Raw genomic sequence first — 24,640 nt, 5'->3', positions numbered from 1 at the left:
GTGACAGATCTCTGGTAAACAAACACTGAAAGTGAAACCTCACAGCTGATACAGGCACACAAAGTCCCATTAGCAATACAGATAATTATTAGTATGGAAATAAAATGTGTGTGTGTGTGTGTGTGTGTGTGTGTGTGTGTGTGTGTGTGTGTGTGTGTGTGTGTGTGTGTGTGTGTGTGTGTGTGTGTGTGTGTGTGTGTGTTCTGTATTTGGTACACTTTTTTTTTTTAAACTAACACTGTATGTATAGAGACATGTAGAATACTCAAATGTTTGTAAAGTCAAAGCGCTGTATACAGGCGGCTTCACAAGGGAGACCTTGCCCTGCAGTCCCAGAGACTAGCCGCAGCTATACTTCTAAGATGGTGACCAGCGTCTCAGTCAGTGAGTGCGGGAGTGTGTGAGGAAGCTCCAGGGTCAGAAAAATCTGCAGTAGATGTCAACCTGGGCCAGGGAGAGGCTACAGGTCAAGCGCCGTCTCCCCAATGCTGGACCTCACAACCGGTACTACGGAGCCTTATCAATAGGGGAGTTAGTACATCCAACCCGTACTCCTATGCCCTGGCAGATATAGTGGGGTCTCCCTAGATTGCGATCAGGAGCGTGATTTAGTGGCAGGTCCTGCCTGGGGGACCCTCTTACCTCCTCCCCGTAGCAGCCACGCGAACCACGAGAGCATCTGAGACTGTGTGCGTAAAATCGTAGCATCTCCGCCGTAAGTACTCGGGAACTAAGCCGCAGGAGAATGCAACGCCAGTTGGGTGGTGATGGAGCTGCAGCGCTGAAGTGTCAAAATGACATACAGCGCTGACAGACCAGTTTTGAAGACATTTTCTGTCAGGAAAAGCTTTTTCAGGGCTGCCCAGTGCAGTCCTCCTGTTAGGTGACCTGCTGCTACAGACACCAACTCGAAACTGAGCTCACAGTGCCTGGAGGTAGGGTTACAGAGGAGACCCCAATGCATCCTGGGACAGCCAAAAGCTTTAATCTGTTGGTGACTCTGGATCAAAATCCACTCTACACTCCAATTTTCCTGTGGAACACAGTGTACCCCGCTGCAGAAAATAGGATCTTAATTACCTACCAGTAAATCCTTTTGTCGTAGTCCGTAGAGGATGCTGGGGTCCATTTAGTTACATGAGGTATAGACGGGTCCTTCGGGAGCCACTGGCACTTTAATAGTTTAAAAGTGTGGGCTTTCCCCTCCCTCTATGCTCCTCCTACCAGACTCAATCTAGAAACTCTGCCCGAGGAGACTGACATACTTCGAATGAAGGAAATACACAGATAGTGGAGAGATTCACATCAGCTCACACGTAACAAAAAGGAAAGCCAAGCTAACCAACTTGGAACAATTCAGCAACAGCTGAAACAACAATACTGAAACGTAACAATGCAGGAATACGAAGCACTGGGCGGGCGCCCAGCATCCTCTATGGACTACGGGAAAAGGATTTACCAGTAGATAATTAAAATCCTGTTTTCTCTTACGTCCTAGAGGAAGCTGGGATCCATTTAGTACCATGGAGATGTACCAAAGCTCCCAGTACAGGAGGGGAGAGTGCTGAGGTTCCTGCAGAACAGATTGACCAAACTTTAGGTCCTCAGAGGCCAAAGTATCAAACTTGTAGAACTTAGCAAAACGTGTTTGACCCCGACCAAGTAGCTGCTCGGCAAAGCTGTAAAGCAGAGACACCCCGGGCAGCCGCCCAGGAAGAACCCACTTTACGAGTAGAGTGGGCCTTAACAGATTTTGGACACTGCAAGCCTGCCGTCGAATAAGCATGCTGGATAGTAAACCTGATCCAGCGAGATATCGTCTGCTTAGAAGCAGGACACCAAACCTTGTTGGGATCATAAAGAACAAAATAAAGCGTCCAACTTCCTGTGACGAGAAGTTCTCTTCACATACATTTTCAAAGCCCTCCCCACATCCAAGGACTTTGAGGTAATTGAGGGGTCAGTAGCCACTGGAGTCACAATAGGTTGGCTGATATGAAAAGTACGACACAACCTTTGTAAGAAATTGCGGATGCGTTCAGAGATCAGCTCTATCTTCATGAATAATCAAAGTAGGGGCTCTTGCATGACAATGCCCCCAATTCTGACACACGTCTAGCAGATGCCAATGCTAACAGTGTGACCACCTTCCAAGTAAGAAACTTGGCGTCCACCTTCTGGAAAGGTTCAAAACAATCCGATTGCAGGAACTGCAGCACCACATTAAGATCCCAAGGTGCCGTAGGAAGCACAAAGGGTGGTTGAATGTGCAGAACCCCTTTCAAGAATATCTGAAACTCAGGGAGGGCAGCCAATTGTTTCTGAAAGAAAAAGGACAAGGCCGAAATCTGGACCTTTATGGAGTCCAAGCGTAGGAATCACCTTTTTCGGAATACCCTTCCGAGCTAAGATCTGGCGCTCAACCTCCATGCCGTCAAACGTAGCCGCGGTAAGTCTTGATAGGCGAACGGCCCCTACTGCAGAAGGTCCTCGTGAAGAGCAAGAGGCCTCAGATCCTCCAGCAGTGATTCCAGAAGATCCGCGTACCAAGCTCGCCTTGGCCAGTCCGGAGCAATGAGGATCGCATGAACGCTTGTTCTGTTTATTAGTTTGATAATCCTTGGAATGAGTGGAAGTGGAAGGAACACATACACTGATTGGAACACCCAAGGAGTTACCAGAGTGTCCACTGCCACTACCTGTGGGTCTCTCGACCTGGAACAGTACCAGCGAAGCTTCTCTTTGAGGCGGGAGGCCATCATGTCTACCTGAGGTACGTGCCATCGGCTTGTTACCTCTGCGAAAACCTCCGGGTGGAGGCTCCATTCTCCTGGATGGAGTTAGTGTCTGCTGAGGAAGTCCGCTTCCCAGTTGTCCACTCCCGGAATGAAGATTGCTAACAACGCCATCACGTGCTTTTCTGCCCAGAAGAGGATACTTGTTACCTCTGACATTGCCGCTCTGCTCTTCGTTCCGCCCTGCTGGTTTATGTAGGACACTGCCGTTACATTGTTCGACTGAACCTGAATGGCCTGATCTTGCAGAAGATGTGCTGCTTGTAGAAGGCCGTTGCATTTGGCCCTTAGTTCCAGAATGTTTATCAGAAGAATGAATTTCAGACATGACCACTTTCCTTGGAAGTTTTCCCCTTGGGTGACCGCTCCCTAACCTCTGAGACTTGCATCCGTGGTTAGAAGGATTCAGTACTGAATCCCGAGCCTGCGGCCCTCAAGTAGGTGAGAAGTTTGCAGCCACCAGGGGAGTGAAATTCTGGCTTTCGGCGACAGGCTTATCCGCTGGTGCATGTGAACATGTGATCCCAACCATTTGTCTAGGGGAGATCCAGATGGAAGGACCTTGCATGGAATCTTCTGCACGGAGCGGCCTCGTAGGAGGCAACCATCTTCCCCAGAAGGCGAATGCACTTATGAACCGATAGCCAGGCTGGCTTCAGGACATCCCGTACCATTGATTGGATCACCAACGCTTTCTCTACTGCTTGAAACACCCTCTGCACTTCTGTGTCAAGTATCAATCCAAGGAGGAGCAGTCTCCTTGACGGCTCCAAATGTGACTTTGGAAGGTTCAGGGTCCACCCATGATCCTGGAGTAGTCAAGTTGAGAGAGCAATACTCTGCAACAACCTCTCCCTGGAAGATGCTTTTATCAGCAGATCGTCCAGATATGGAATTACGTTCACTCCTTGCCTGCGGAGGAGTAGCATCATCTCTGCCATGACCTTGGTGAAAACTCTCGGTGCTGTGGAGAGGCCAAAAGGCAGTGGCTAGAACTGATAGTGACAATCCAGCAGCGCAAATCTGAAATAAGCCTGGTGAGGCAGCCATATCGGAATGTGAAGGTATGCATCCTTGATTTCCAGGGATACTAGGAATCCCCCCTCCTCCAAACCTGAGATCACCGCTCTCAGAGACTCCATTTTGAATTTGAATTACCTCAAGTAGGGGTTCAATGACGTTAGGTTTAATATCGGCCTTACTGAACTGTCCAGTTTCGGTAACACACACAAGTAATAACCCTTGTGTTTTAGGCGAGGTGGAAATGGAACAATATCATTTGTTTGGACCAATTTTCGAATGGCTTCCTACAGGATATCACTTTCTGTCAGCGAAACTGGTAAGCCTGATTTGAAGAATCAGTGAGGTGGGAGTTCCTGAAACTCCAGTCTGTAGCCCTGGGTAACAATGTCTGTCAACCAGGGGTCTAGGCATGATGACGCCCGGATGTGACTGAAATCTTTTTTTTTTTAAATTCAATAGTTTTTTTATTGATTTTGTTTTTCAAAGAAACAAAAACATACAGAAAACAAAAACGAAACTATACAATTCCGAATCCAGGGGATACAAAGATTCCCAATTCTAACAGTAACCGCTTACAATATTAAAGAAGTGCAGGCTTAAAATAAGAATTTACTTACCGATAATTCTATTTCTCGGAGTCCGTAGTGGATGCTGGGGTTCCTGAAAGGACCATGGGGAATAGCGGCTCCGCAGGAGACAGGGCACAAAAAAGTAAAGCTTTTACCAGATCAGGTGGTGTGCACTGGCTCCTCCCCCTATGACCCTCCTCCAGACTCCAGTTAGGTACTGTGCCCGGACGAGCGTACACAATAAGGGAGGCAATTTGAATCCCGGGTAAGACTCATACCAGCCACACCAATCACACCGTACAACTTGTGATCTAAACCCAGTTAACAGTATGATAACAGAAAGAGCCTCTTAAAGATGGCTCCTTAACAATATAACCCGAATTTGTTAACAATAACTATGTACAGTATTGCAGATAATCCGCACTTGGGATGGGCGCCCAGCATCCACTACGGACTCCGAGAAATAGAATTATCGGTAAGTAAATTCTTATTTTCTCTATCGTCCTAAGTGGATGCTGGGGTTCCTGAAAGGACCATGGGGATTATACCAAAGCTCCCAAACGGGCGGGAGAGTGCGGATGACTCTGCAGCACCGAATGAGAGAATTCCAAGTCCTCTTTTGCCAGGGTATCAAATTTGTAGAATTTTACAAACGTGTTTTCCCCCGACCACGTAGCTGCTCGACAGAATTGTAATGCCGAGACCCCTCGGGCAGCCGCCCAAGATGAGCCCACCTTCCTTGTGGAATGGGCCTTAACAGATTTAGGCTGTGGCAGGCCTGCCACAGAATGAGCAAGTTGAATTGTGTTACAAATCCAACGAGCAATCGTCTGCTTAGAAGCAGGGGCACCCAACTTGTTGGGTGCATATAGTATCAACAGCGAGTCAGATTTTCTGACTTCAGCCGTCCTTGAAATGTATATTTTTAAGGCTCTGACAACGTCCAACAACTTGGAGTCCTCCAAGTCGCCAGTGGCCGCAGGCACCACAATAGGTTGGTTCAGGTGAAACGCTGATACCACCTTAGGGAGAAAATGCGGACGAGTCCTCAGTTCTGCCCTATCCGAATGGAAGATTAGATAAGGGCTTTTATAAGATAAAGCCGCCAATTCAGATACTCTCCTGGCGGAAGCCAGGGCCAGTAACATAGTCACTTTCCATGTGAGATATTTAAAATCCACCTTTTTCAATGGTTCAAACCAATGGGATTTGAGGAAATCTAAAACTACATTTAGATCCCACGGTGCCACCGGAGGCACCACAGGAGGCTGTATATGCAGTACTCCTTTAACAAAAGTCTGTACCTCAGGAACTGAGGCCAATTCTTTTTGGAAGAATATTGACAGGGCCGAAATTTGAACCTTAATAGATCTCAATTTGAGACCCATAGACAATCCTGATTGTAGGAAATGTAGGAAACGACCCAGTTGAAATTCCTCCGTCGGAACACTCCGATCCTCGCACCACGCGACATATTTTCGCCAAATGCGGTGATAATGTTTCGCGGTGACTTCCTTCCTTGCCTTAATCAAGGTAGGAATGACTTCTTCTGGAATGCCTTTCCCTTTTAGGATCTGGCGTTCAACCGCCATGCCGTCAAACGCAGCCGCGGTAAGTCTTGAAAGAGACAGGGACCCTGTTGTAGCAGGTCCCTTCTCAGAAGTAGAGGGCACGGGTCGTCCGTGACCAACTCTTGAAGTTCCGGGTACCAAGTCCTTCTTGGCCATCCGGAGCCACTAGTATTGTTCTTACTCCTCCTCACCGTATAATCTTCAATACCTTTGGTATGAGAGGCAGAGGAGGAAACACATATACTGATTTGTACACCCAAGGTGTTACCAGTGCGTCCACAGCTATTGCCTGTGGATCTCTTGACCTGGCGCAATACTTGTCCAGTTTCTTGTTGAGGCGAGACGCCATCATGTCTACCATTGGTCTTTCCCAACAGTTTATTAGCATGTGGAAGACTTCTGGATGAAGACCCCCCTCTCCCGGGTGAATATCGTGTCTGCTGAGGAAGTCTGCTTCCCAGTTGTCCACGCCCGGGAAGAACACTGCTGACAGTGCTATTACGTGATTCTCCGCCCAGCGAAGAATCTTGGCAGCTTCTGCCATTGCACTCCTGCTTCTTGTGCCGCCCTGTCTGTTTACATGGGCGACCGCCGTGATGTTGTCCGACTGAATCAACACCGGTTTTCCTTGCAGGAGTGGTTCCGCCTGGCTTAGAGCATTTTAGATTGCTCTTAGTACCAGAATGTTTATGTGAAGAGACTTTTCCAGGTTCGTCCATACCCCCTGGAAGTTTCTTCCTTGTGTGACTGCTCCCCAACCTCTCAGGCTGGCGTCCGTGGTCACCAGGATCAAATCCTGTATGCCGAATCTGCGGCCCTCCAATAGATGAGCCTTTTGCAACCACCACAGAAGATATACCCTTGTCCTTGGCGACCGGGTTATTCGCAGGTGCATCTGAGGATGCGACCCTGACCATTTGTCCAACAGATCCCTTTGGAAAATTCTTGCATGGAATCTGCCGAATGGAATTGCTTCGTAAAAAGCCACCATTTTTCCCAGGACTCTTGTGCATTGATGTACAGACACCTTTCCTGGTTTTAGGAGGTTCCTGACAGGTCGGATAACTCCTTGGCTTTTTCCTCGGGAAGAAAAACCTTTTTCTGAACCGTGTCCAGAATCATCCCTAGGAACAGCAGACGTATCGTCGGAAAACAGCTGCGATTCTTGGAATATTTAGAATCCAGTCGTGCCGTCGAAGAACTACTTTAGATAGTGCTCTTCCGACCTCCAACTGTTCTCTGGAACTTGCCCTTTTTAGGTCGTGCAAGTAAGGGATAATTTAGATGCCTTTTTTCTTTGAAGAAACATCTTTTCGGCCATTACCTTGGTAAAAAGGCCCGGGGTGCCGTGGATAATTCAAACGGCATCGTCTGAAACTGATATTGACAGTTCTGTACCACGAACCAGAGGTACCCTTGATGAGAAGGACAAAATTTGGACATGGAGGTAATCCTTGATGTCCAGGGACACCATATAGTCCCCTTTTTTCCGGTTCGCTATCACTGCTCTGAGTGACTTTATCTCGATTTGAACCTTTTATGTAAGTGTTCAAAACATTTTAGATTTAGACTATGTGTCACCAAGCCGTCTGGCTTCAGTACCACAATATAGTGTGGAAAAATAATACCCTTTTCCTTGTCGTAGGAGGGGTACTTTGATTATCACCTGCTGGATATACAGCTTGTGAATTGTTTCCAATGCTGCCTCCCTGTCGGAGGGAGCCGTTGGTAAAGCAGACTTCAGGAACCTGCGAGGAGAAGATGTCTCGACTCTCCAATCTTTACCCCTGGGATAATACTCGTACGATCTAGGGGTCAACTTGCGAGTGATCCCACTGCGCCCTGAGACTCTTGAGACTACCCCCCCACCTTGAGTCCGCTTGCACGGCCCCAGCGTCATGCTGAGGACTTGGCAGACGCGGTGGAGGGCTTCTTTTCCTGGGAAAGGGCTGCCTGCTGCAGTCTACTTCCCTTACCTCTATGTCTGGGCAGATATGACTGGCCTTTTGCCTGCATGCCCTCATGGGAAAGGAAAGATTGAGGCTGAAAAGACGGTGTCTTTTTTAGCTGAGATGTAACTTGGGGTAAAAAAGGTTTTCCCAGCTGTTGCTGTGGTCCCCAGGTCCGATGGACCGACCCCCAAATAACTCCTTCCCTTTATACAGCAATACTTCCATCTGCCGTATGGGATCTGTATCACCTGACCACTGTCGTGTCCCTGACATCTTCTGGGAGATATGGACAACGCACTTATCTTGATGCCAGAGAGCAAATATCCCTCTGTGCATCTCACATACATATATATAGAATGCATCCTATTAAATGCTCTACATGAATAAAATATTTTCAGTCAGGGAATCCGACCAAGCCAACCCAGCACTGCATCTCCAGGCTGATGGCGATCGCTGGTCGCAGTATAACCACCGTATGTGTGTATATACTTTTTAGGATATTTTTTCAGCTTCCTATCAGCTGGCTCCTTGAGGGCGGCCGTATCTGGAGACGGTAACGCCACTTGATAAGCGTGTGAGCGCCTTATCACCCTAAGGGGTGTTTCCCAACGTACCCTAATTTCTGGCGGGAAAGGGTATAACGCCAATATTTGCTATCGGGGTAACCCTACGCATCATCACACACTTCATTTTATTTTATCTGATTCAGGAAAAACTACAGGTAGTTTTTTCCACTCCCACATAATACCCTTTCTTGTGGTACTTGTAGTATCAGAAACACGTAACACCTCCTTCATTGCCCTTAACGTGTGGCCCTAATGAGAAATACGTTTGTTTATTCACCGTCGACACTGAATTCAGTGTCCGTGTCTGTGTCTGTGTCGACCGACTGAGGTAAATGGGCGTTTTTAAAACCCCTGACGGTGTTTCTGAGACGCCTGGACCGGTCCTAATAGATTGTCGGCCGTCTCATGTCGTCAACCGACCTTGCAGCGTGTTGACATTCTCACGTAATTCTCTAAATAAGCCATCCATTCCGGTGTCGACTCCCTAGAGAGTGACATCACCATTACAGGCAATTTCTCCGCCTCCTCACCAACATCGTCCTCATACATGTCGACACACACGTACCGACACACAGCACACACACCGGGAATGCTCTGACAGAGGACAGGACCCACTAGCCCTTTGGGGAGACAGAGGGAGAGTCTGCCAGCACACACCAAAAACGCTATAATTATATAGGGACAACCTTATATAAGTGTTTCTCCCTTATAGCATCTTTTATATATATACAATATCGCCAAAATCAGTGCCCCCCCTCTCTGTTTTAACCCTGTTTCTGTAGTGCAGTGCAGGGGAGAGCCTGGGAGCCTTCTCTCCAGCTTTTCTGTGAGAGAAAATGGCGCTGTGTGCTGAGGAGATAGGCCCCGCCCCTTTTACGGCGGGCTCGTCTCCCGCTATTTTTGAAGTTAGGCAGGGGTTAAATATCTCCATATAGCCTCTGTGGGCTATATGTGAGGTATTTTTTGCCTCTAATAAGGTTTTTATTTGCCTCTCAGAGCGCCCCCCCCAGCGCTCTGCACCCTCAGTGACTGTTGTGTGAAGTGTGCTGAGAGGAAAATGGCGCACAGCTGCAGTGCTGTGCGCTACCTTTATGAAGACTCAGGAGTCTTCAGCCGCCGATTTTGGACCTCTTCTCTCTTCAGCGTCTGCAAGGGGGCCGGCGGCGCGGCTCCGGTGACCATCCAGGCTGTACCTGTGATCGTCCCTCTGGAGCTAGTGTCCAGTAGCCAAGCAGCAAATCCACTCTGCACGCAGGTGAGTTCACTACTTCTCCCCTAAGTCCCTCGTTGCAGTGATCCTGTTGCCAGCAGGACTCACTGTAAAGTAAAAAACCTAAGCTAAACTTTCTCTAAGCAGCTCTTTAGGAGAGCCACCTAGATTGCACCCTTCTCGTTCGGGCACAAAATCTAACTGGAGTCTGGAGGAGGGTCATAGGGGGAGGAGCCAGTGCACACCACCTGATCTGGTAAAAGCTTTACTTTTTTGTGCCCTGTCTCCTGCGGAGCCGCTATTCCCCATGGTCCTTTCAGGAACCCCAGCATCCACTTAGGACGATAGAGAAATTCCAATACAGAGATTGTAAATTAGGGCTAATGTTACATATTTGCATGGAGCGTACATACGCATTGTACAGTATACAGAGTGGTCTATGGCAACACAACATAATTATTGTACAGATCACATAGCTACATAACGGGCAATGGAATGGCTGACCGCAGGCGCCAGGGTACTATATAAAAAAAAAAAGGAAAAGACAGTTCATCCGATGCGCATCCAGGATCCCAGACTCATTCTAACCCCCCTTTTTACATGTCCCTTCTCCGACACCTCTAAATATGGAGCCCACAGTGACTAGTGCTTAAACACTCCGGCTCACGGAGTGCGGAGACTCAAGCCATCTACCCCACAGGTCTTGATATTTTTTCACGGCTTTTCTAGCTAAGTATACATATTTCTCGTGAGAGGCCGTATCATTTACAAGTGAGACCCAGGACCGTATAGTGGGCGTATCTTTGGCTAGACAAAGCCTGGCGATACACACCTTGGCCAGGCCACATAGATTAATTACATATCTCCTGGCAGGGGGGTCCAGGGCATCCTCCCCCACAGCCGATAATACACACGTCGTCGGGGAACATACCGACGAGGGAATTCCAGTCGACACCAGGGCATTGATAACATCCGACCAGAATACGGCAATCTTGGGGCAGAGCCAGATAATGTGCCAGAAGTCCGCATCCAGACTGTCACACTTAGGACATCTGGAGGAATGAGTACCCCCTATATGGCTCAATCGCACTGGTGTCATATATACTCTGTGTAATATAAACAGTTGTATTTGTTGGTATCTAGTGGTGGTAGAAGAGTACCATGGAGAACATAGAGCACCCTCCCAAAGCTCATCAGAGATGGCACCCAAGTCTGATTCCTACTTGTCCCTAAGAAGGGACAACGGGTCAGGGTAGTGAGATCGAAGCACGCCTGTATAAATGTTGGACACCAGATGTCCGCCTTCCAGGGACTGCAGGAGAGACTTGACCGGGGAGTTAGTAAGTATTGGAGGAGCATTGGGAAATTGTGCGTTAAGTGCATGTCTCAATTGCAGGTAGCGGTAGAAATGAGAAGAGGGTATACCGTAATCCTGCTGAAGTTGCAGGAAGGACTTCAGTATACCATCATTACACAAGTGCCCTAGGGATATCACCCCCCACCTCCCCAGTCTGCAGCGAAGCCAACTCTGGGAAGCCTAAAGCATTGTCCAAAGGGGTATCTGGGTCTATACCCCGGCACAATAGGAGAACATGTACCTGTTTCCATATGAGAATGGCCTGTTTTATTATAGGGATCTTGGACAGTTTATGGTTCCCACAAAGAAGCATCTGTAGTGGAGAGCCGTCAGGGTACACCTGTAAAAGCATTTGTGAGTGTATAGTGAGAGCATCTGTGGCAGTCACCCACTCCCATATATGTGCCAACTGCGCGGCATAGTAGTAAAATCGAAATATAGGAAGAGCTAAGCCACCCAACACTCTCGGTCTGGACAAAATGTCAAGTCTCAACCGCGCTCTCCTGCTGGCCCAAATCAAAGAAGAGAGCAAACAGTCAATCTGTCTGAATATTTTCAAGTTAATATATACAGGGGATTGCTGGAGAACATAAAGGAGTTTAGGCAAATACACCATTTTTACCAAGTTGACCCTACCAGTAACAGTCAGGGGCAGTGTCCCCCAAACCTTGACCTTCTAGCGGAGATACACCATTTGCGGCATAATATTAAGCGAAACATAGGTACAAGGGTCATTCGATACCCAAATACCCAGGTATTTGAAAGAATCAACCCATTTAAGTGGGGTATGGATCAATGGGGCCACCGGGACCGGGCCTCTAAGGGGAGTAATGGTGGATTTATCCCAGTTAATTTTGAGCACGGAGAAGCGTCCGTATTGGGTTATCAAATCAAGAATTTTAGGCAGGGAGGAAACAATCATCCAAGAAGAGCAAAAGGTCATCAGCATATAACGCTATCCTGTCCTCTCTTGCGCCCACTTTAATACCAACTATATCTTGAGTCGCTCTAATCAAACATGCCAGTGGCTCAATAGCGATGGCAAACAGAGTCGGGACAGAGGGCAGCCTTGTCTCGTTCCCCTGGACAGGGGGAAGGAGTTCGAAACAAACCCGTTCACAGAAACTCTGGCCATGGGCAGGAAGTACATTAATTTAACGTAACTGATAAAGTTGGGGCCCATGCCAAACCTTCTCATAGCCTCCCAGAGGAAGGCCCACTCCACCGAATCAAAGGCCTTAGCGGCATCTAAAGAGGCTATAAACGGCAGAGCAGTCCTCCCCCTGAGAAACCTGGAAATGAGTGAACAGACGCCTCAAATTAACAGCAGTGGACTTACCAGGCATGAAGCCTGTTCGGTCAGGGTGAATAATTTGGGTGATGACCCGGTTAAGTCTGGAAGCCAGAACCTTGGCTAGAATTTTAATATCCGTGGGCAGCAGGGAAATAGGACGTTATGATTCAACCCTCCTGGGGTCCTTATCTGGCTTGGGAATAACAATAATCAAAGCCTCCGCCATAGACGGGGGAAGCGCGCTTTGGGCAAAAATGTTATTGAATAAATTAAGCAACGGGTGTAGTATTGTATGCCGGCGGTCGGGCTCCCGGTGACCAGCATACCGACGCTGGGAGCCCGACCGCCGGCATACCGACACCGTGGCGAGCGCAAAGGAGCCCCTTGCGGGCTCGCTGCGCTCGCCACACTATTTTATTCTCCCTCCAGGGGGGTCGTGGACCCCCACGAGGGAGAATATATGCCGGTATGCCGTGTGTCGGGATTCCGGCGCCGGTATCCCGGCATTCGGCAAACTGAAGACCACCCTAAGCAACTGAGGGGCAAAAAATTTTGTATGCTTCTTATATAGTTCTGATGGAATGCCATCAAGGCCAGAGGCTTTACCTCTGGGGGAGGCAGAGATCGCCATCTCAATCTCCTCCAATGACAAAGGAGCATCGAGAAGAGCCCTGGCCTCACTGGAGACACGGGGCAATTGGATTCCACCCAAGTAATCACACAGTTCTAGCGGGGAACATGTCAATTTGGAACTGTATAGTGCTTGATAGTAGGAGACAAATTCTGCCACAATCTGGGGGGTGCGGTCCAATACTGACCCATCCGAATTCAAAACCTCCACCACAGTATGAGAGGAGCGGTGCCCTCTCGCAAGAGTAGCCAGACAAGAGCCTGGTCTATCCCCGGTAGCATACTGGGCATGCGAGGAAAAGAGAAGTCTGTGCTGGTCTTTCCCCCACAGGTACTCCTTACACTCACCCTGAGCATGGAGCCACACCAACTTAGAGGCATCCAAGCCATCTCGCACATACGTCATCTCTGAAGCAACAACCCGGGCCTCCAATTCAGCTTCACGTTTCCTAAAGAAGGATTTAAGACTCCCTACCCGTTTAATCAATGTTCCTCTCAAAAAAGCCTTAAAAGTGTCCCACTGCAGAGACATATCCGTGGTGTCGTCATGCATAACAAAGAATTCTAAGCAGCTAGCCTCCAAGTCGAATCCCTCACCCATATGCGTCAGCCAGAAAGGATTACATTTCCACACTGCTTGGCCTCGCTGACAGTTTAGGTCAATATGTAATGATATAGGGGAGTGATCCGAAATACCCCTGGTCTCATATCTGACATTTTGAACTTTGGGCAAAAGCTCCCGAGACAGGAGAGCCAAATCTATCCTAGAAAAGGAAGAGTGAGAATGTGAAAAACATGAGTACTGCCTCAAATCGGGATACTTCAATCTCCAGGGGTCAACCAAACCCAACTCAGAGACAGTGTCTGTGAATGGGGATCGCTTGGGCTGTGGGTTGGAGGATGCCGTAGACAGCCTATCCATCTCGTGGTTTAAAACGTTGTTGAAGTCACCCATACAGATAACGGTTACCCCAGGGGATGCAGCCATAAAGGCAGATGCAGGCAGATGCCTTTTTAAGCACATCATGCGAATATGGAGGGGGCACATACATAGCCAACAATAATAGGGGGACGGAGTTGATTTTACACTTGAGAAACACATATCTACCCCATTGATCCGTTTGCACAGAATCAAGCGCAAAGGGAACAGATTTTCTAATTAGGATCGATACTCCCCGGGACACTGCGATATGCATGGCATGAAAAGCCCAGCCCACCCAAGGTTTTTTAAGGGACATAATCTTAGTACCCAATAAGTGGGTTTCCATCAGGCAAATTATATCCGAGGCATAATGCTTAATCTGTCGAAGCACCAGGGAGCGCTTAACTTTGTCATTGATCCCCCGCACGTTCCACGACAGAAACTTAACCAAAGCCATAGCAAAGCATCACTGTGATATTGCAGACTACCCGCTGCCAGCCACCTCCTGCAACTATATAAAGAAATACGCCTGCAGCTAGATGCGACATAAACATAGCGGAAATAAGCACAGCAAAAAACAAAAACAAACCAATATGAGCAGCCTAAAATAACCCCCACCCGCACCCCATATACCACCAAAAACTTGCAGCATACCTGGTTCCCTAACGAACAAAATTCCCTAAATACCAACGGCAACAGCTAAGGCAGAGAACACCTTCACATACTCCGCTGATACCAAACAAAACCAAATTCCTATATCAAAAAAGAGGGCCAAGAATATAATGACCTTAAGACAGGAGAATCTCCCAGCTAAGCTCGAATCCACCCCCAGACCACTACACCCATTCCAACTAACTAACAGTTTAACCCCTGAAGACTATATATCAGGACAAACGTCTAGTGTATAGGGCCTAATAACAGCACTGAAGTAGCAACTAATAGTCTCTCCTTCCCCACAGAGCCACCCGATCCCAGAGAAGGCCTACATAAGCCATAACACAAAACAACAGCATGAGAAACCCCCACCCGAAACCACATTGCAAAAATAACAGCAGAAATTCAAGGAGTAAAACATTGGCAAGTAGAGGGACTAAATGCAGGAGTTCAATCAGCGGCTAACGCTCTCCGAGTCGGAAAGCGTCTGTCCAGCCACACTGACGCCTCGCGGGGAGTCATAAAGAATTTAGTCTCTACGTCCGAGACCACCCGCAGTTTGGACGGAAAGAGCATGGCATACGGGATAACTAGTTCTCGCAGCCTGCGCTTCACCGGGACAAACTGAGCTCTATCCTTTTGAACGTCAATAGCAAAGTCTGGAAAGACTGAAATCGGAGATCCGTTCCACTTGAGAGAACCCTTAGTGCGGGCTAGTTTCAAAATCACATCTCTGTCACGATAACGAAGAAGCTTCGCTATGAACGTACGGGGAGGTGCCCCTGGAGGTAGCGGACGCATCGGGACTCTGTGAGCGCGCTCCACTGCAAAGTGTGAGGTAAACTCCTCTGCTCCAAACGCATCCAACAGCTAGCGCTCAAGGAATTTCTCGGGGGAGTCACCCTCCTCCTTTTCAGGCAGGCCAACAAAACGGACATTGTTCCGTCGCAGTCTCCCTTCCATATCCGTCATCTTCTTGTGTACCTCCGTCATCTGAGACTCCAGAGCAGAGGTGTGTCTACCGAGTGGCGAAACCGTATCTTCCAGCGTGGAAATGCGCGTTTCAACTTCACCAACCCTCTTCCGCACTCGCTGAAGGTCTTGGTGTATAATGGAGAGGTCCACCTGGACCTGACCGATCATATCGGCCAGGCGGGCCTCGCTGGCGGTGACTGCGTCTAGGACCTTCTGCAGCGCAGCATCCGAGGCTTCTACAGATGAGGAGCTATTGGAGGGCGACGGTGGTGACGGTGAGGAGGCCAAATGTGCATCCCCCCCCACGCTCTGGCCGAGCCGGAGGGTTTCTAGCAAACTTTTCTAATTTCGCTGCTGTGGCAGCGTTACTTTGGTGCTGTCGGACCATCATAGCTGACTGGCTGAGGGAATCAGGGAGTGTAGTATATCAGGACTGTCTAGTCGCCACCTGTTAGAAGTATAGTACATCAAAACTGTCCAGTTGCCGTCCAAGAAAAAGTGTTTAGTATATCAAAACTGACCAGTGACTGCTTGTGGGCACAGATATCATATCAGAATCCTCCGGACGCCGCCAGCAAGGAAGCACGGTATATCAAAAGCCCTCTCTCCAGCCGCTGTACAATGGAGACGGAGAGTGCACAAAATGGCGGCCAAACTCTGTCCCGCAGCAGTTCACCCCCTTAGTCCCAGGGGACCTCCGGGTATCAGAGACAGGGTAGTAGGAACATATACAGTAGAAGGCAGACCCTCCAGGGGTTAATGCAGGTGGAATAAGTGTCTCCTGAATATGTGGGGCAACACTGCACCTGGGGCACACAGAGAGGCAGACTCCCAGTCCGTGTGCCGCCCGCCCCACGGCGCGGTCCGGAAGATCAGCAGGGGAGCCGGAGGGCAGAGGCAAAAGCCGCAGGGAGGAGGAGAGCAGCGGCCGGACACGCGGCGGCGTCTCAGCGGAAGACCCGGCAAGCACTCACCCAGGCAGATGTGGGGGCAGACGGAGCGCACACCGGCGCTCTCCAAGCTTAAGACACGGGGCTGCAGGAGGTAGGAAGACAGGCAGGGCAGCGGCCGGACAGCGCGGGTACAGGAGAGCGGAGTCCCACGTGACAGAGCAGGCCAGGGACACGGCACACAAACGTCCCGGCCGCAGCGGGAGACGGGCGAGCAGGTCCCAGCACAGCACAGTGGCTCCTCCACACCCTCAGGCAGACAATGGGGTGGTTTTCGGGCCCAGGGGGGGGGGAACACAGGATACAAAATCAGGATAATGAAGCTGGAGAGACACAGCCTGTGTGCTACTCCATGTCTTCCAAAGCCACGCCCTCCGTGACTGAAATCTTTTAGTCTCGCTCCCACCTGCCCAATCTCCAGGCTGGGAGGTCCACCGTCATGCTGAAGATTTTGAGGAAGCAGAAACTGGTTTCTGTTCCTGAGAACCAGTTGGTGCAGGTTTTCTGGATTTTCTGGATTTTCCCCAACCACCCCTAAAGAAGGTGGAAGGGGATTTGGATTTTTTAAATTTTGCGGTCTGAATGGACTGCAGTGTAGATGTAGGATAAGATTTCCTACTCGGTGGTGCTGCTGAGGGGAGAAAGGTTGACTTACCCGCAGATGCCATGGAGATCCACGCAACCAATGCGTCCCCAAACAGAGCCTGACCTGTGAAGGGTAGGTTCTCCACACTTTTCTTGGATTCTGCATCCGCAGTCCATTAGCATAGCCAGAGTCCTCTGCGTGCCGAGACCACTATGGCCTCCACCATGAAGCCAGCAGAATCCTGTATGTGACGTAAAAACAAGTCAATGTCACTCCTAGCCATAGTATCTAAGTCCTCTAGTAATGTGCCTGACCACTTCACTATGGCTTTAGAAATCCAAGCACAAGCAATAGTGGGCCTTAAAGCCACGCCTGTAGCAGTGTATAGTCATTTGAGCATAGTATCAATCTTGCGAACAGCCGGCTCTTAAGGCGGTTGAACCAGCGACAGGTAAAACCACCTTTTTAGACAACCTAGATACAGAAGCGTCTACTATAGGTGGGTTTTCCCACTTCTTTCTATCCTCTTCAGGGAATGGGAAAGCAATGAGGATTCTTTTAGGGATCTGGAATTTTTTCTCTGGGTTTTCCTAGGATTTTTCAAATAAAGAGTTTAACTCTTTAGAAGCAGGGAAGGTAAGCAAGGATTTCCTATTTTCTGTAAAAGATTCCTCTGCTTGTTCAGGTACCTTCTCAGAAATATGTAAAACATCCCTAATGCTTCAATCTTTAGCTGCACCCCTTTAGCAAGGGATGCATGACGCCCCTGCATATCCCCATCATGGTCCCCTGTATCAGAGTTGGTATCAGTGTCAACTTGCATTATCTGGGCAAGTGTACGTTTTTTCGGGTATGTAGGTGGGGTATTTGAGGAAGTAGTGGGAGCTGAATACTTCAAACCCTCTACAGACTTCCTCAAAACCTGCGTCTCTTTCTCATTATGTGACATCCTTGTTGAAATCTGGGATATCAATCCCATTAAAGAATCCGCCCATGGGGGTTCGGATTCAGAAGGTAGGGAAAGCACATTGCAGTCCTAAGTACATGGAATAGACTCCTCCGGAGAAGATACACACTTTGCAGCACATGACACAGAGCCCATAGACATGGTAATGTGGATATATACACTTACACAAATATACAGGAAAATGTCGGACAAGATTCCCCCAGAGTACCTTCAGAGAGTCACAGAGTATGAGGAGCCAGCCACACAGAGCCCCTGTGGGCAGTTATTATGATAAAAGCCCGGTGTTGACTAACTTTACTTAATAGGTTAATTAGTACTAACTACACTCTCCCCCCCCTGTCTATAACACCCTGGTACCGCAGAGGATAACTGGAGTTATGTGAGGGTCAGCGCTCCTTGTCAGCGTCCTGCTTCAGTGATCTGCAGGGAGAAAATGGCGCTGGTGAGTGCTGGATCCGCTCTGAGGAGAAGCCCCGCCCCCTGTAATGGCGTGCGGCTTCCCGCACAATTCGATTATACTGTTCTGAGGTCCTTGTTGTTAACAGTGGGATTAGCCCCTGTTAGCTGTATTTACCAGTTTTAGGGTGATCGCGCTGGCCCAGGACGCCCCTCAGCAGCGTCTACATATGCATGTTGCTGAGCCTTCATGGAGCGCAAGAGCACTCCCACCCTTGTGCCGACATTCCTGCCGGCGACCCGCTAACCGGGCAGCCGGCGCTGTACTCACCACTCTTCATTCTTCTGGCTCTGTTAGGTGGTGTGCGGCCGTGCTGCGGGAGTGAGCGGTCGCCTCGAGGGCTTGCGATCAGCACCCACAGGAGCTCAGTGTCTTGTCAGCGGAGATAATGAACCATTAACTTCCAGAGTTGGTTCCTACTCCCCCCCCAAGTCCCACGAACCAGGGAGGCTGTTGCCAGCAGCCTTCCTATACCTAACAACCTTAGAAAAAAAATAAAACTAGAAAAACTCCTAGGAGCTCTCCAGGTCCTCCAGGCACATTTTCTAAACTGAGTCTGGTAGGAGGGGCATAGAGGAAGGGGCCAGCCCACACTATTAAACTCTTAAAGTGCCAGTGGCTCCCAAAAGACTCGTCTATACCTCATGATTCTAAATGGACCCCAGCATCCTTCTAGGACGTAAGAGAAAAGCTGTTATCCACATTTGTCTTGGAGAAGGGGGTTTAAAAAGTATAGAACAAGCCCCAATACCTTTTCTGAGGAACTGTGCATTTTGCTGGTGTCCTGTCTAGAACGATTTTGAAAGCTGGATTTTAGATTAGCTGTCCGCTCCAGTTTCTCCATTTCTGTTCTATAATGGTCCCTTTCCTCCTCCAGGGATTTTACAAAAGAGTCCAGACGAGAAGGTGAGCGATCCGTGCGCAAAATGCCATATTGTGTCCTCATTCTCTCCACTTCTAACACCAGCTCTCTTTCTAAAGATAGTAAGAACCACATTTGTTTCACCGAAATACCAAAAACTACCCATACAGTTAGTAAGTTATACACTTTCTTTGCACCTTTTGAACTGCTCCACTCAGAGGAAAAAACTTCTCTATTGTATGCAAAACGTGTGGATATTTTAAAGGGCATAAAATGACTCCCACTAGAACAATTCACTAACACATGCACATAAGAATGACCTGTCACCATCTGTTTTTCAAGTTTATTTGAAAGCCGCTGTTTTTCAGTCTCTAAATGGCTCAACAGAGATTCTAACTTGCGGCCTTCATCTTTTCTAGATTCAAGTTCATCAGACAGCTTGTCCTTCTCAAATTCACGTGTACTTAGGTCCTGAGGGGGACAAAAATGAACATGATTAATGAAATGATTATTGCATTAGAAGTCCGATTTTTAAGGAGTGGAGAAGTAGACCAGTAGAGAAGTTGACATAGCAACCATTAGCTTTGAAGCAAAATGTATCAAGTACATTCCATAAAATTCTAGGTAGCAGATGACCGGTTGCCATGGGCAACTTCTCCACTCTTTTTATACATCACCACCGCCATAGGTTGAATAAAAAAAAATTAAAAAAAAAATGGACTAAATAAAATCCAATATGTTTTGCAAGATGAAAAATTAAGAGGAGATTTATGGTAGCATTACCATGGTTAAAGCTTTCTGTGAGGTACACTGGGTTCCACAGGGAATAACATCGGGGTGTAGAGTTGGATCTTGATCCAGAGGCACCAACAGGCTAAAGCTTTGACTGTTCCCAGGTTGCATTGCAGGGCCTCCTCTATAACCCCGCCTCTAGGCACTGGAGCTCAGTTTCGTTAACCAGTCCAATGCAGTAGCAGGTAAAAGAGAAGGCAGATGTTGGTCACACAGAACCACGTTCTCACGACAGGAGAAGGGACCAGCGGCTTATGCCATACAAACCCAAAGAAGCTAAGTGCGTCAGGGTGGGCGCCGTGTGGAACCCAGTGTACCTTGCAGAAAGAGATTTAACCATGGTAAGTCTACCATAAATCTCCTTTTCTGCAGCAGGGTACACTGTGTTCCACAAGGAAACATCGGGGATGTCATAAAGCAGGTACTCATGGGAGGGCACACACCGTAACGGGTACAAGAACCCGGCGTCCAAAGGAAGCATCCTGGGAGGCGGAAGTATCAAAGGCATAGTACCTAATGAACGTGTTCACTGAGCAGCCATGCTCAATTGTTCAGCGGACGCGCCACGGTGGGCCGCCCAAGAAGGTCCAACAGACCGAGTAGAATGGACTTTAATAGCAGCAGGAGCCTGAAGACCAGCCTGTGCATACGCTTGTGCAATCACCATTCTAATTAATAGCAGCAGGAGCCGGAAGACCATCCTGTGCATACGCTTGTGCAATCACCATTCTAATCCATCTGGCCAAGGTTTGCTTATTCGCAGGCCAGCCACGTTTGCGAAAACCAAAAAGTACGAAAAGGGTATCTGAGCTCCGGAGAGAGGCAGTCCTCTCCTCGTAAATACGGAGAGCCCGTACCACATCCAAAGACCGCTCTTCAGAGGACAAACCAGAAGAGATAAAGCCGAAACCACATTCTTTTGGTTAAGATGGAAAGGTGGAGATTACCAGGACAAGTTCTAATAACTGACCGGTCACTGTGAAAAATCAGAAAGGGTGGAAGACAGGACAAAATCAGACACCCTCCTAGCATAGGCAATAGCCAGCAGAAACACGACCTTAAGCGTAAGCCATTTAAGGTCAACTGACTCAAGAGGTTCAAATGGAGACTCTTGCAGGGCAGTCAGACAGATCTCATGGAGCCACAGGAGAGACATAGGGAGGATGAATCCGTAAAACACCCTGAGTGAAAGTATGAACATCAGGAATAGATGCAATTTTCCTCTGAAACTACACCAACAAGTCAGATATGTAAACATTGAGGGAGGCCAGACGAAGGCCCAAGTCCAGGCCTTGTTGCAGAAAATCCAAAAGTCTGGAAGTTCTGAGTTTGTATGCGTCATAATTCTTAGCAGCACACCATGTGAAGTAGGAATTCCAGACCCTATAATAAATCCGCGCAGAAGCCGGTTTGCGGGCCTTCAGCATAGTTTGGATAACCGCCTCGGAGAATCCTTTGACCCTCAGCAGTGATGCCTCAAGTGCCACGCCGTCAAAGCCAGCCTGGCCAGGTCCAGGAAGACACAAAGGCCCTGAACGAGGAGGTCTGGAAGTTGAGGAAGTAGAAGAGGACGCTCTATCGATAAACCCTGCAGGTCTGAGAACCAATGCCGTCTGGGCCACGCTGGAGTGACTAGAAGAAGTAGTATTCCTCCTTCTTGCTTGAACTTCCGTAGTACCCTGAGCAGGAGACACACTGGAGGGAACACGCAGGGCAGCCGAAAGTTCCATTGAATTGCCAGTGTGTCCACGAACGCTGCTTGAGGATCCCTTGTTCTTGATCCGTAAACCTGAACTTTGTGATTGTGCCGAGACGCCTACGTCTGGTGGACCCCACTTGTCCACTAGGAGTTGAAAGACTTCCTGATGAAGACTTCACTTTCCAGCATGTACGTCCTGACGACTGAGGAAGTCCACCTTCCAGATGAGGACTCCCAGAATGAACACTGCCGATATTGTTGGCAGATGGCGTTCCGCCCAACAACGGATTTTTGACACTTCCTACATTGCCATGCGGCTTCAAGTGCCGCCTTGATGATTTCTGTGTGCCACCGTGGTGGTGTTGTCTGATTGTACTTGAATAGACCTGTTCTGCATCAGAGGCAGGGCAAGAGTCAAAGCATTGAACACTGCTTGCAATTCCAGAATGTTTATCGGGAGGAGAGATTCCTCCTTGGTCCACCGACCCAGGAGAGAGTGTTGCTCTAGCACAGCGCCCTAACCCCGCAGACTGGCGTCCGTAGTCAGTCGGACCCAGTTGGAAATCCAGAAGGGACGGCCCTTGCTCAACTGTTGGTCCTGTAGCCACCAGCCCAGTGACAAACGAACCTCAAGGATATAATTTGAGACCTGATCCGATGAGGCAGGCCAACCCACTTGGAAAGAATCAACTGCTACAGAGGGCGGGAATGAAATTAAGTGTACTCTACCATGTCGAAAGCCAACCCCATGAGGCCTAGTACTTGCATCGCCGAGTGCATCACCACCCTTGGGCGAGAAAGGAAGTATCTGATCCTGTCCTGAAGTTTCAGGACTTTCTCTTGAGACAGAAACAGTCTTTGACTGTATGTGTCCAGCCGTACCCCCAGGTACACCATGTTCCGAGCAGGTACCAGCGAGGACTTCTTCCAGTTGATGAGCCACTCGTGGGCTTGTAGGAATTGGACCGTGAGATTCAGATGACTGAGGAGAACATTTTGGGAGTTCGCCAGGATCAGCAAGTCGTCCAGATACAGCAGAATCCTGATTCCCTGATGGCGGAGAAGGGCCGTCATCACGGCTATGACCTTGGTGAAGATCTGAGGGGCTGGGGCCAGTCCAAACGGCAGAGCCTGGAATTGATAGTGTAGGTTGCCAATAGCAAACCGCAGATATTGCTGATGCGATATGGCAACAGGTATATGCAGGTAAGCATCCTGTATGTCCAGGGATACCATATACTGTAGTCTCCGGGTTCCATGGCCAGTACAATCGAGCGCAGCGTTTCCATACGATATTTGGACACTCTCACAAACTTGTTCAGTGATTTGAGGCTGAGTACAGACTGGAAAGACCCATTGGGTTTCGGAACTAGAAACAGGGTCGAATAGTATCCCCTGCCTCTCTGGGACAGAGCTACCGGCACCACCACTCCTGTATCCAGGAGGGACCGCACAACCAGGTGTAGAGCTTGCGCTTTCAACTGATCTGAAGGGATAACCGTTGTGCAGAAATGGCGAGGGGGACGGCTCTTCAAAGAGACTTTGTACCCGTGAGAGACAACTTCTCGCACCCAGGCATCTGAAGTGGTCCTTAACCAGACCTGGCCTTATTGAAGAAGTCGGCCTCCCACCCTGGGATACCCCAGGAGGAGGGTGGTCTTCAGTATGCCGGCATACCGACACATTCTCCCTCGTGGGGGTCCACGACCCCCCTGGAGGGAGAATAAAATAGCACCGTGCCCGCAGCGTGGTGTGCGCAGTGAGCCCGCAAGGGGCTCATTTGTGCTCGCCCCACTGTCGGTAAGCCGGCGGTCGGGCTCCCTGCGCCGGTATGCTGGTCGCCGGGAGCCCGACCGCCGGCATACCATACTACACCCCAGGAGGAGGCCCGCCTCATCATGCAGCTGGCTTGTCTTGTTTGGAAGCATGCTAAAAGGCAGCCCAGGATTGTCTAGGTTTGGGTTTGGTGGTTTTGGAAGCACGAGCCTGTCTCGGGTACGCCTGACCCTTTGCTTCCCTGGAGGCCGAAAGGAATGAAAAGTGGTGCTCTTTGCCTTCAGGGCAGAAGGATTAGTATTCGGGAGAAACGCAGTTTTAGCAGCTGCTAAGTCAGTCACAATCTTATTAAGATCTTCCCCAAACAGTAAGTCTCCCTTAAAAGGGAGTATCTCCAAAGTCTTCTTGGAGTCCAGATCCACCTTCCATGACCTCAACCACAGAATACGAGCCAAGATGGACGTAGTCGACGCCTTAGCCGCCATTGCACCTGCCTTGGAGGACGCCTCCTGAATATAATGGGAGACTGTGGCAATATGAGACAGATATTGTCTGGCAATATCATAAATATCCTGAGGTAGCTCTTCCTCAATAGCCTGAACCCATGCTTCGATACCTTTTGCGGCCGAAGAGACTGCTATAGTGGGTCTATGTACCGCACCTGTAAGGAAGTAAATGGACTTCAGGCATCCCTCCACACAATTATCTGTCGGTTCCTTCAATGAAGTGACAGTGGTGACAGCAGAGTAGATGACACCACAAGCTGGGTGACATGGGATTCCGCCAGATGTGAATTTTCCCACTGGTTACACAACTCAGCAGGGAGAGTATAACGAGCTAGCATCTTTTTAGACAGGCAGTATTTCTTTCCTGGAGAAGACCAGGGTTCCCGACGTATGACAACTAAGTGGTCAGAATGTGGCAATACTACCTTAGTTACCTTCTGACGTTTAAATTTTTCAGGTTTCTTAGATGCAGTAGTGGGATCTACCTCAACATCAATTTGTAGAATCAGTTTAATAGCCACCACTAG

At 48.9% G+C, this 24,640-nt stretch overlaps 1 protein-coding gene across 2 annotated transcripts in view; it reads right to left on the bottom strand.

Annotated features, from left to right (window-relative positions):
• The window catches only part of CEP135 (centrosomal protein 135), a 392,705-nt gene that overhangs the window by 227,364 nt on the left and 140,701 nt on the right, over window positions 1-24,640 (bottom strand). For both annotated transcript variants that reach the window (XM_063920894.1, XM_063920895.1), the window contains exons 10-11: window positions 19,661-19,811; window positions 19,230-19,453 (exon numbers count right to left, since the gene is read on the bottom strand). In XM_063920894.1, coding sequence (XP_063776964.1) covers window positions 19,230-19,453; window positions 19,661-19,811 — 375 coding nt within the window. The remainder of the gene's footprint in view (window positions 1-19,229; window positions 19,454-19,660; window positions 19,812-24,640) is intronic.

Source organism: Pseudophryne corroboree, chromosome 1, assembly GCF_028390025.1.
Source record: "Pseudophryne corroboree isolate aPseCor3 chromosome 1, aPseCor3.hap2, whole genome shotgun sequence".
Classification (NCBI taxonomy): Eukaryota; Metazoa; Chordata; class Amphibia; order Anura; family Myobatrachidae; genus Pseudophryne; species Pseudophryne corroboree.
This window is presented reverse-complemented; position numbering and strand designations above follow the sequence as displayed.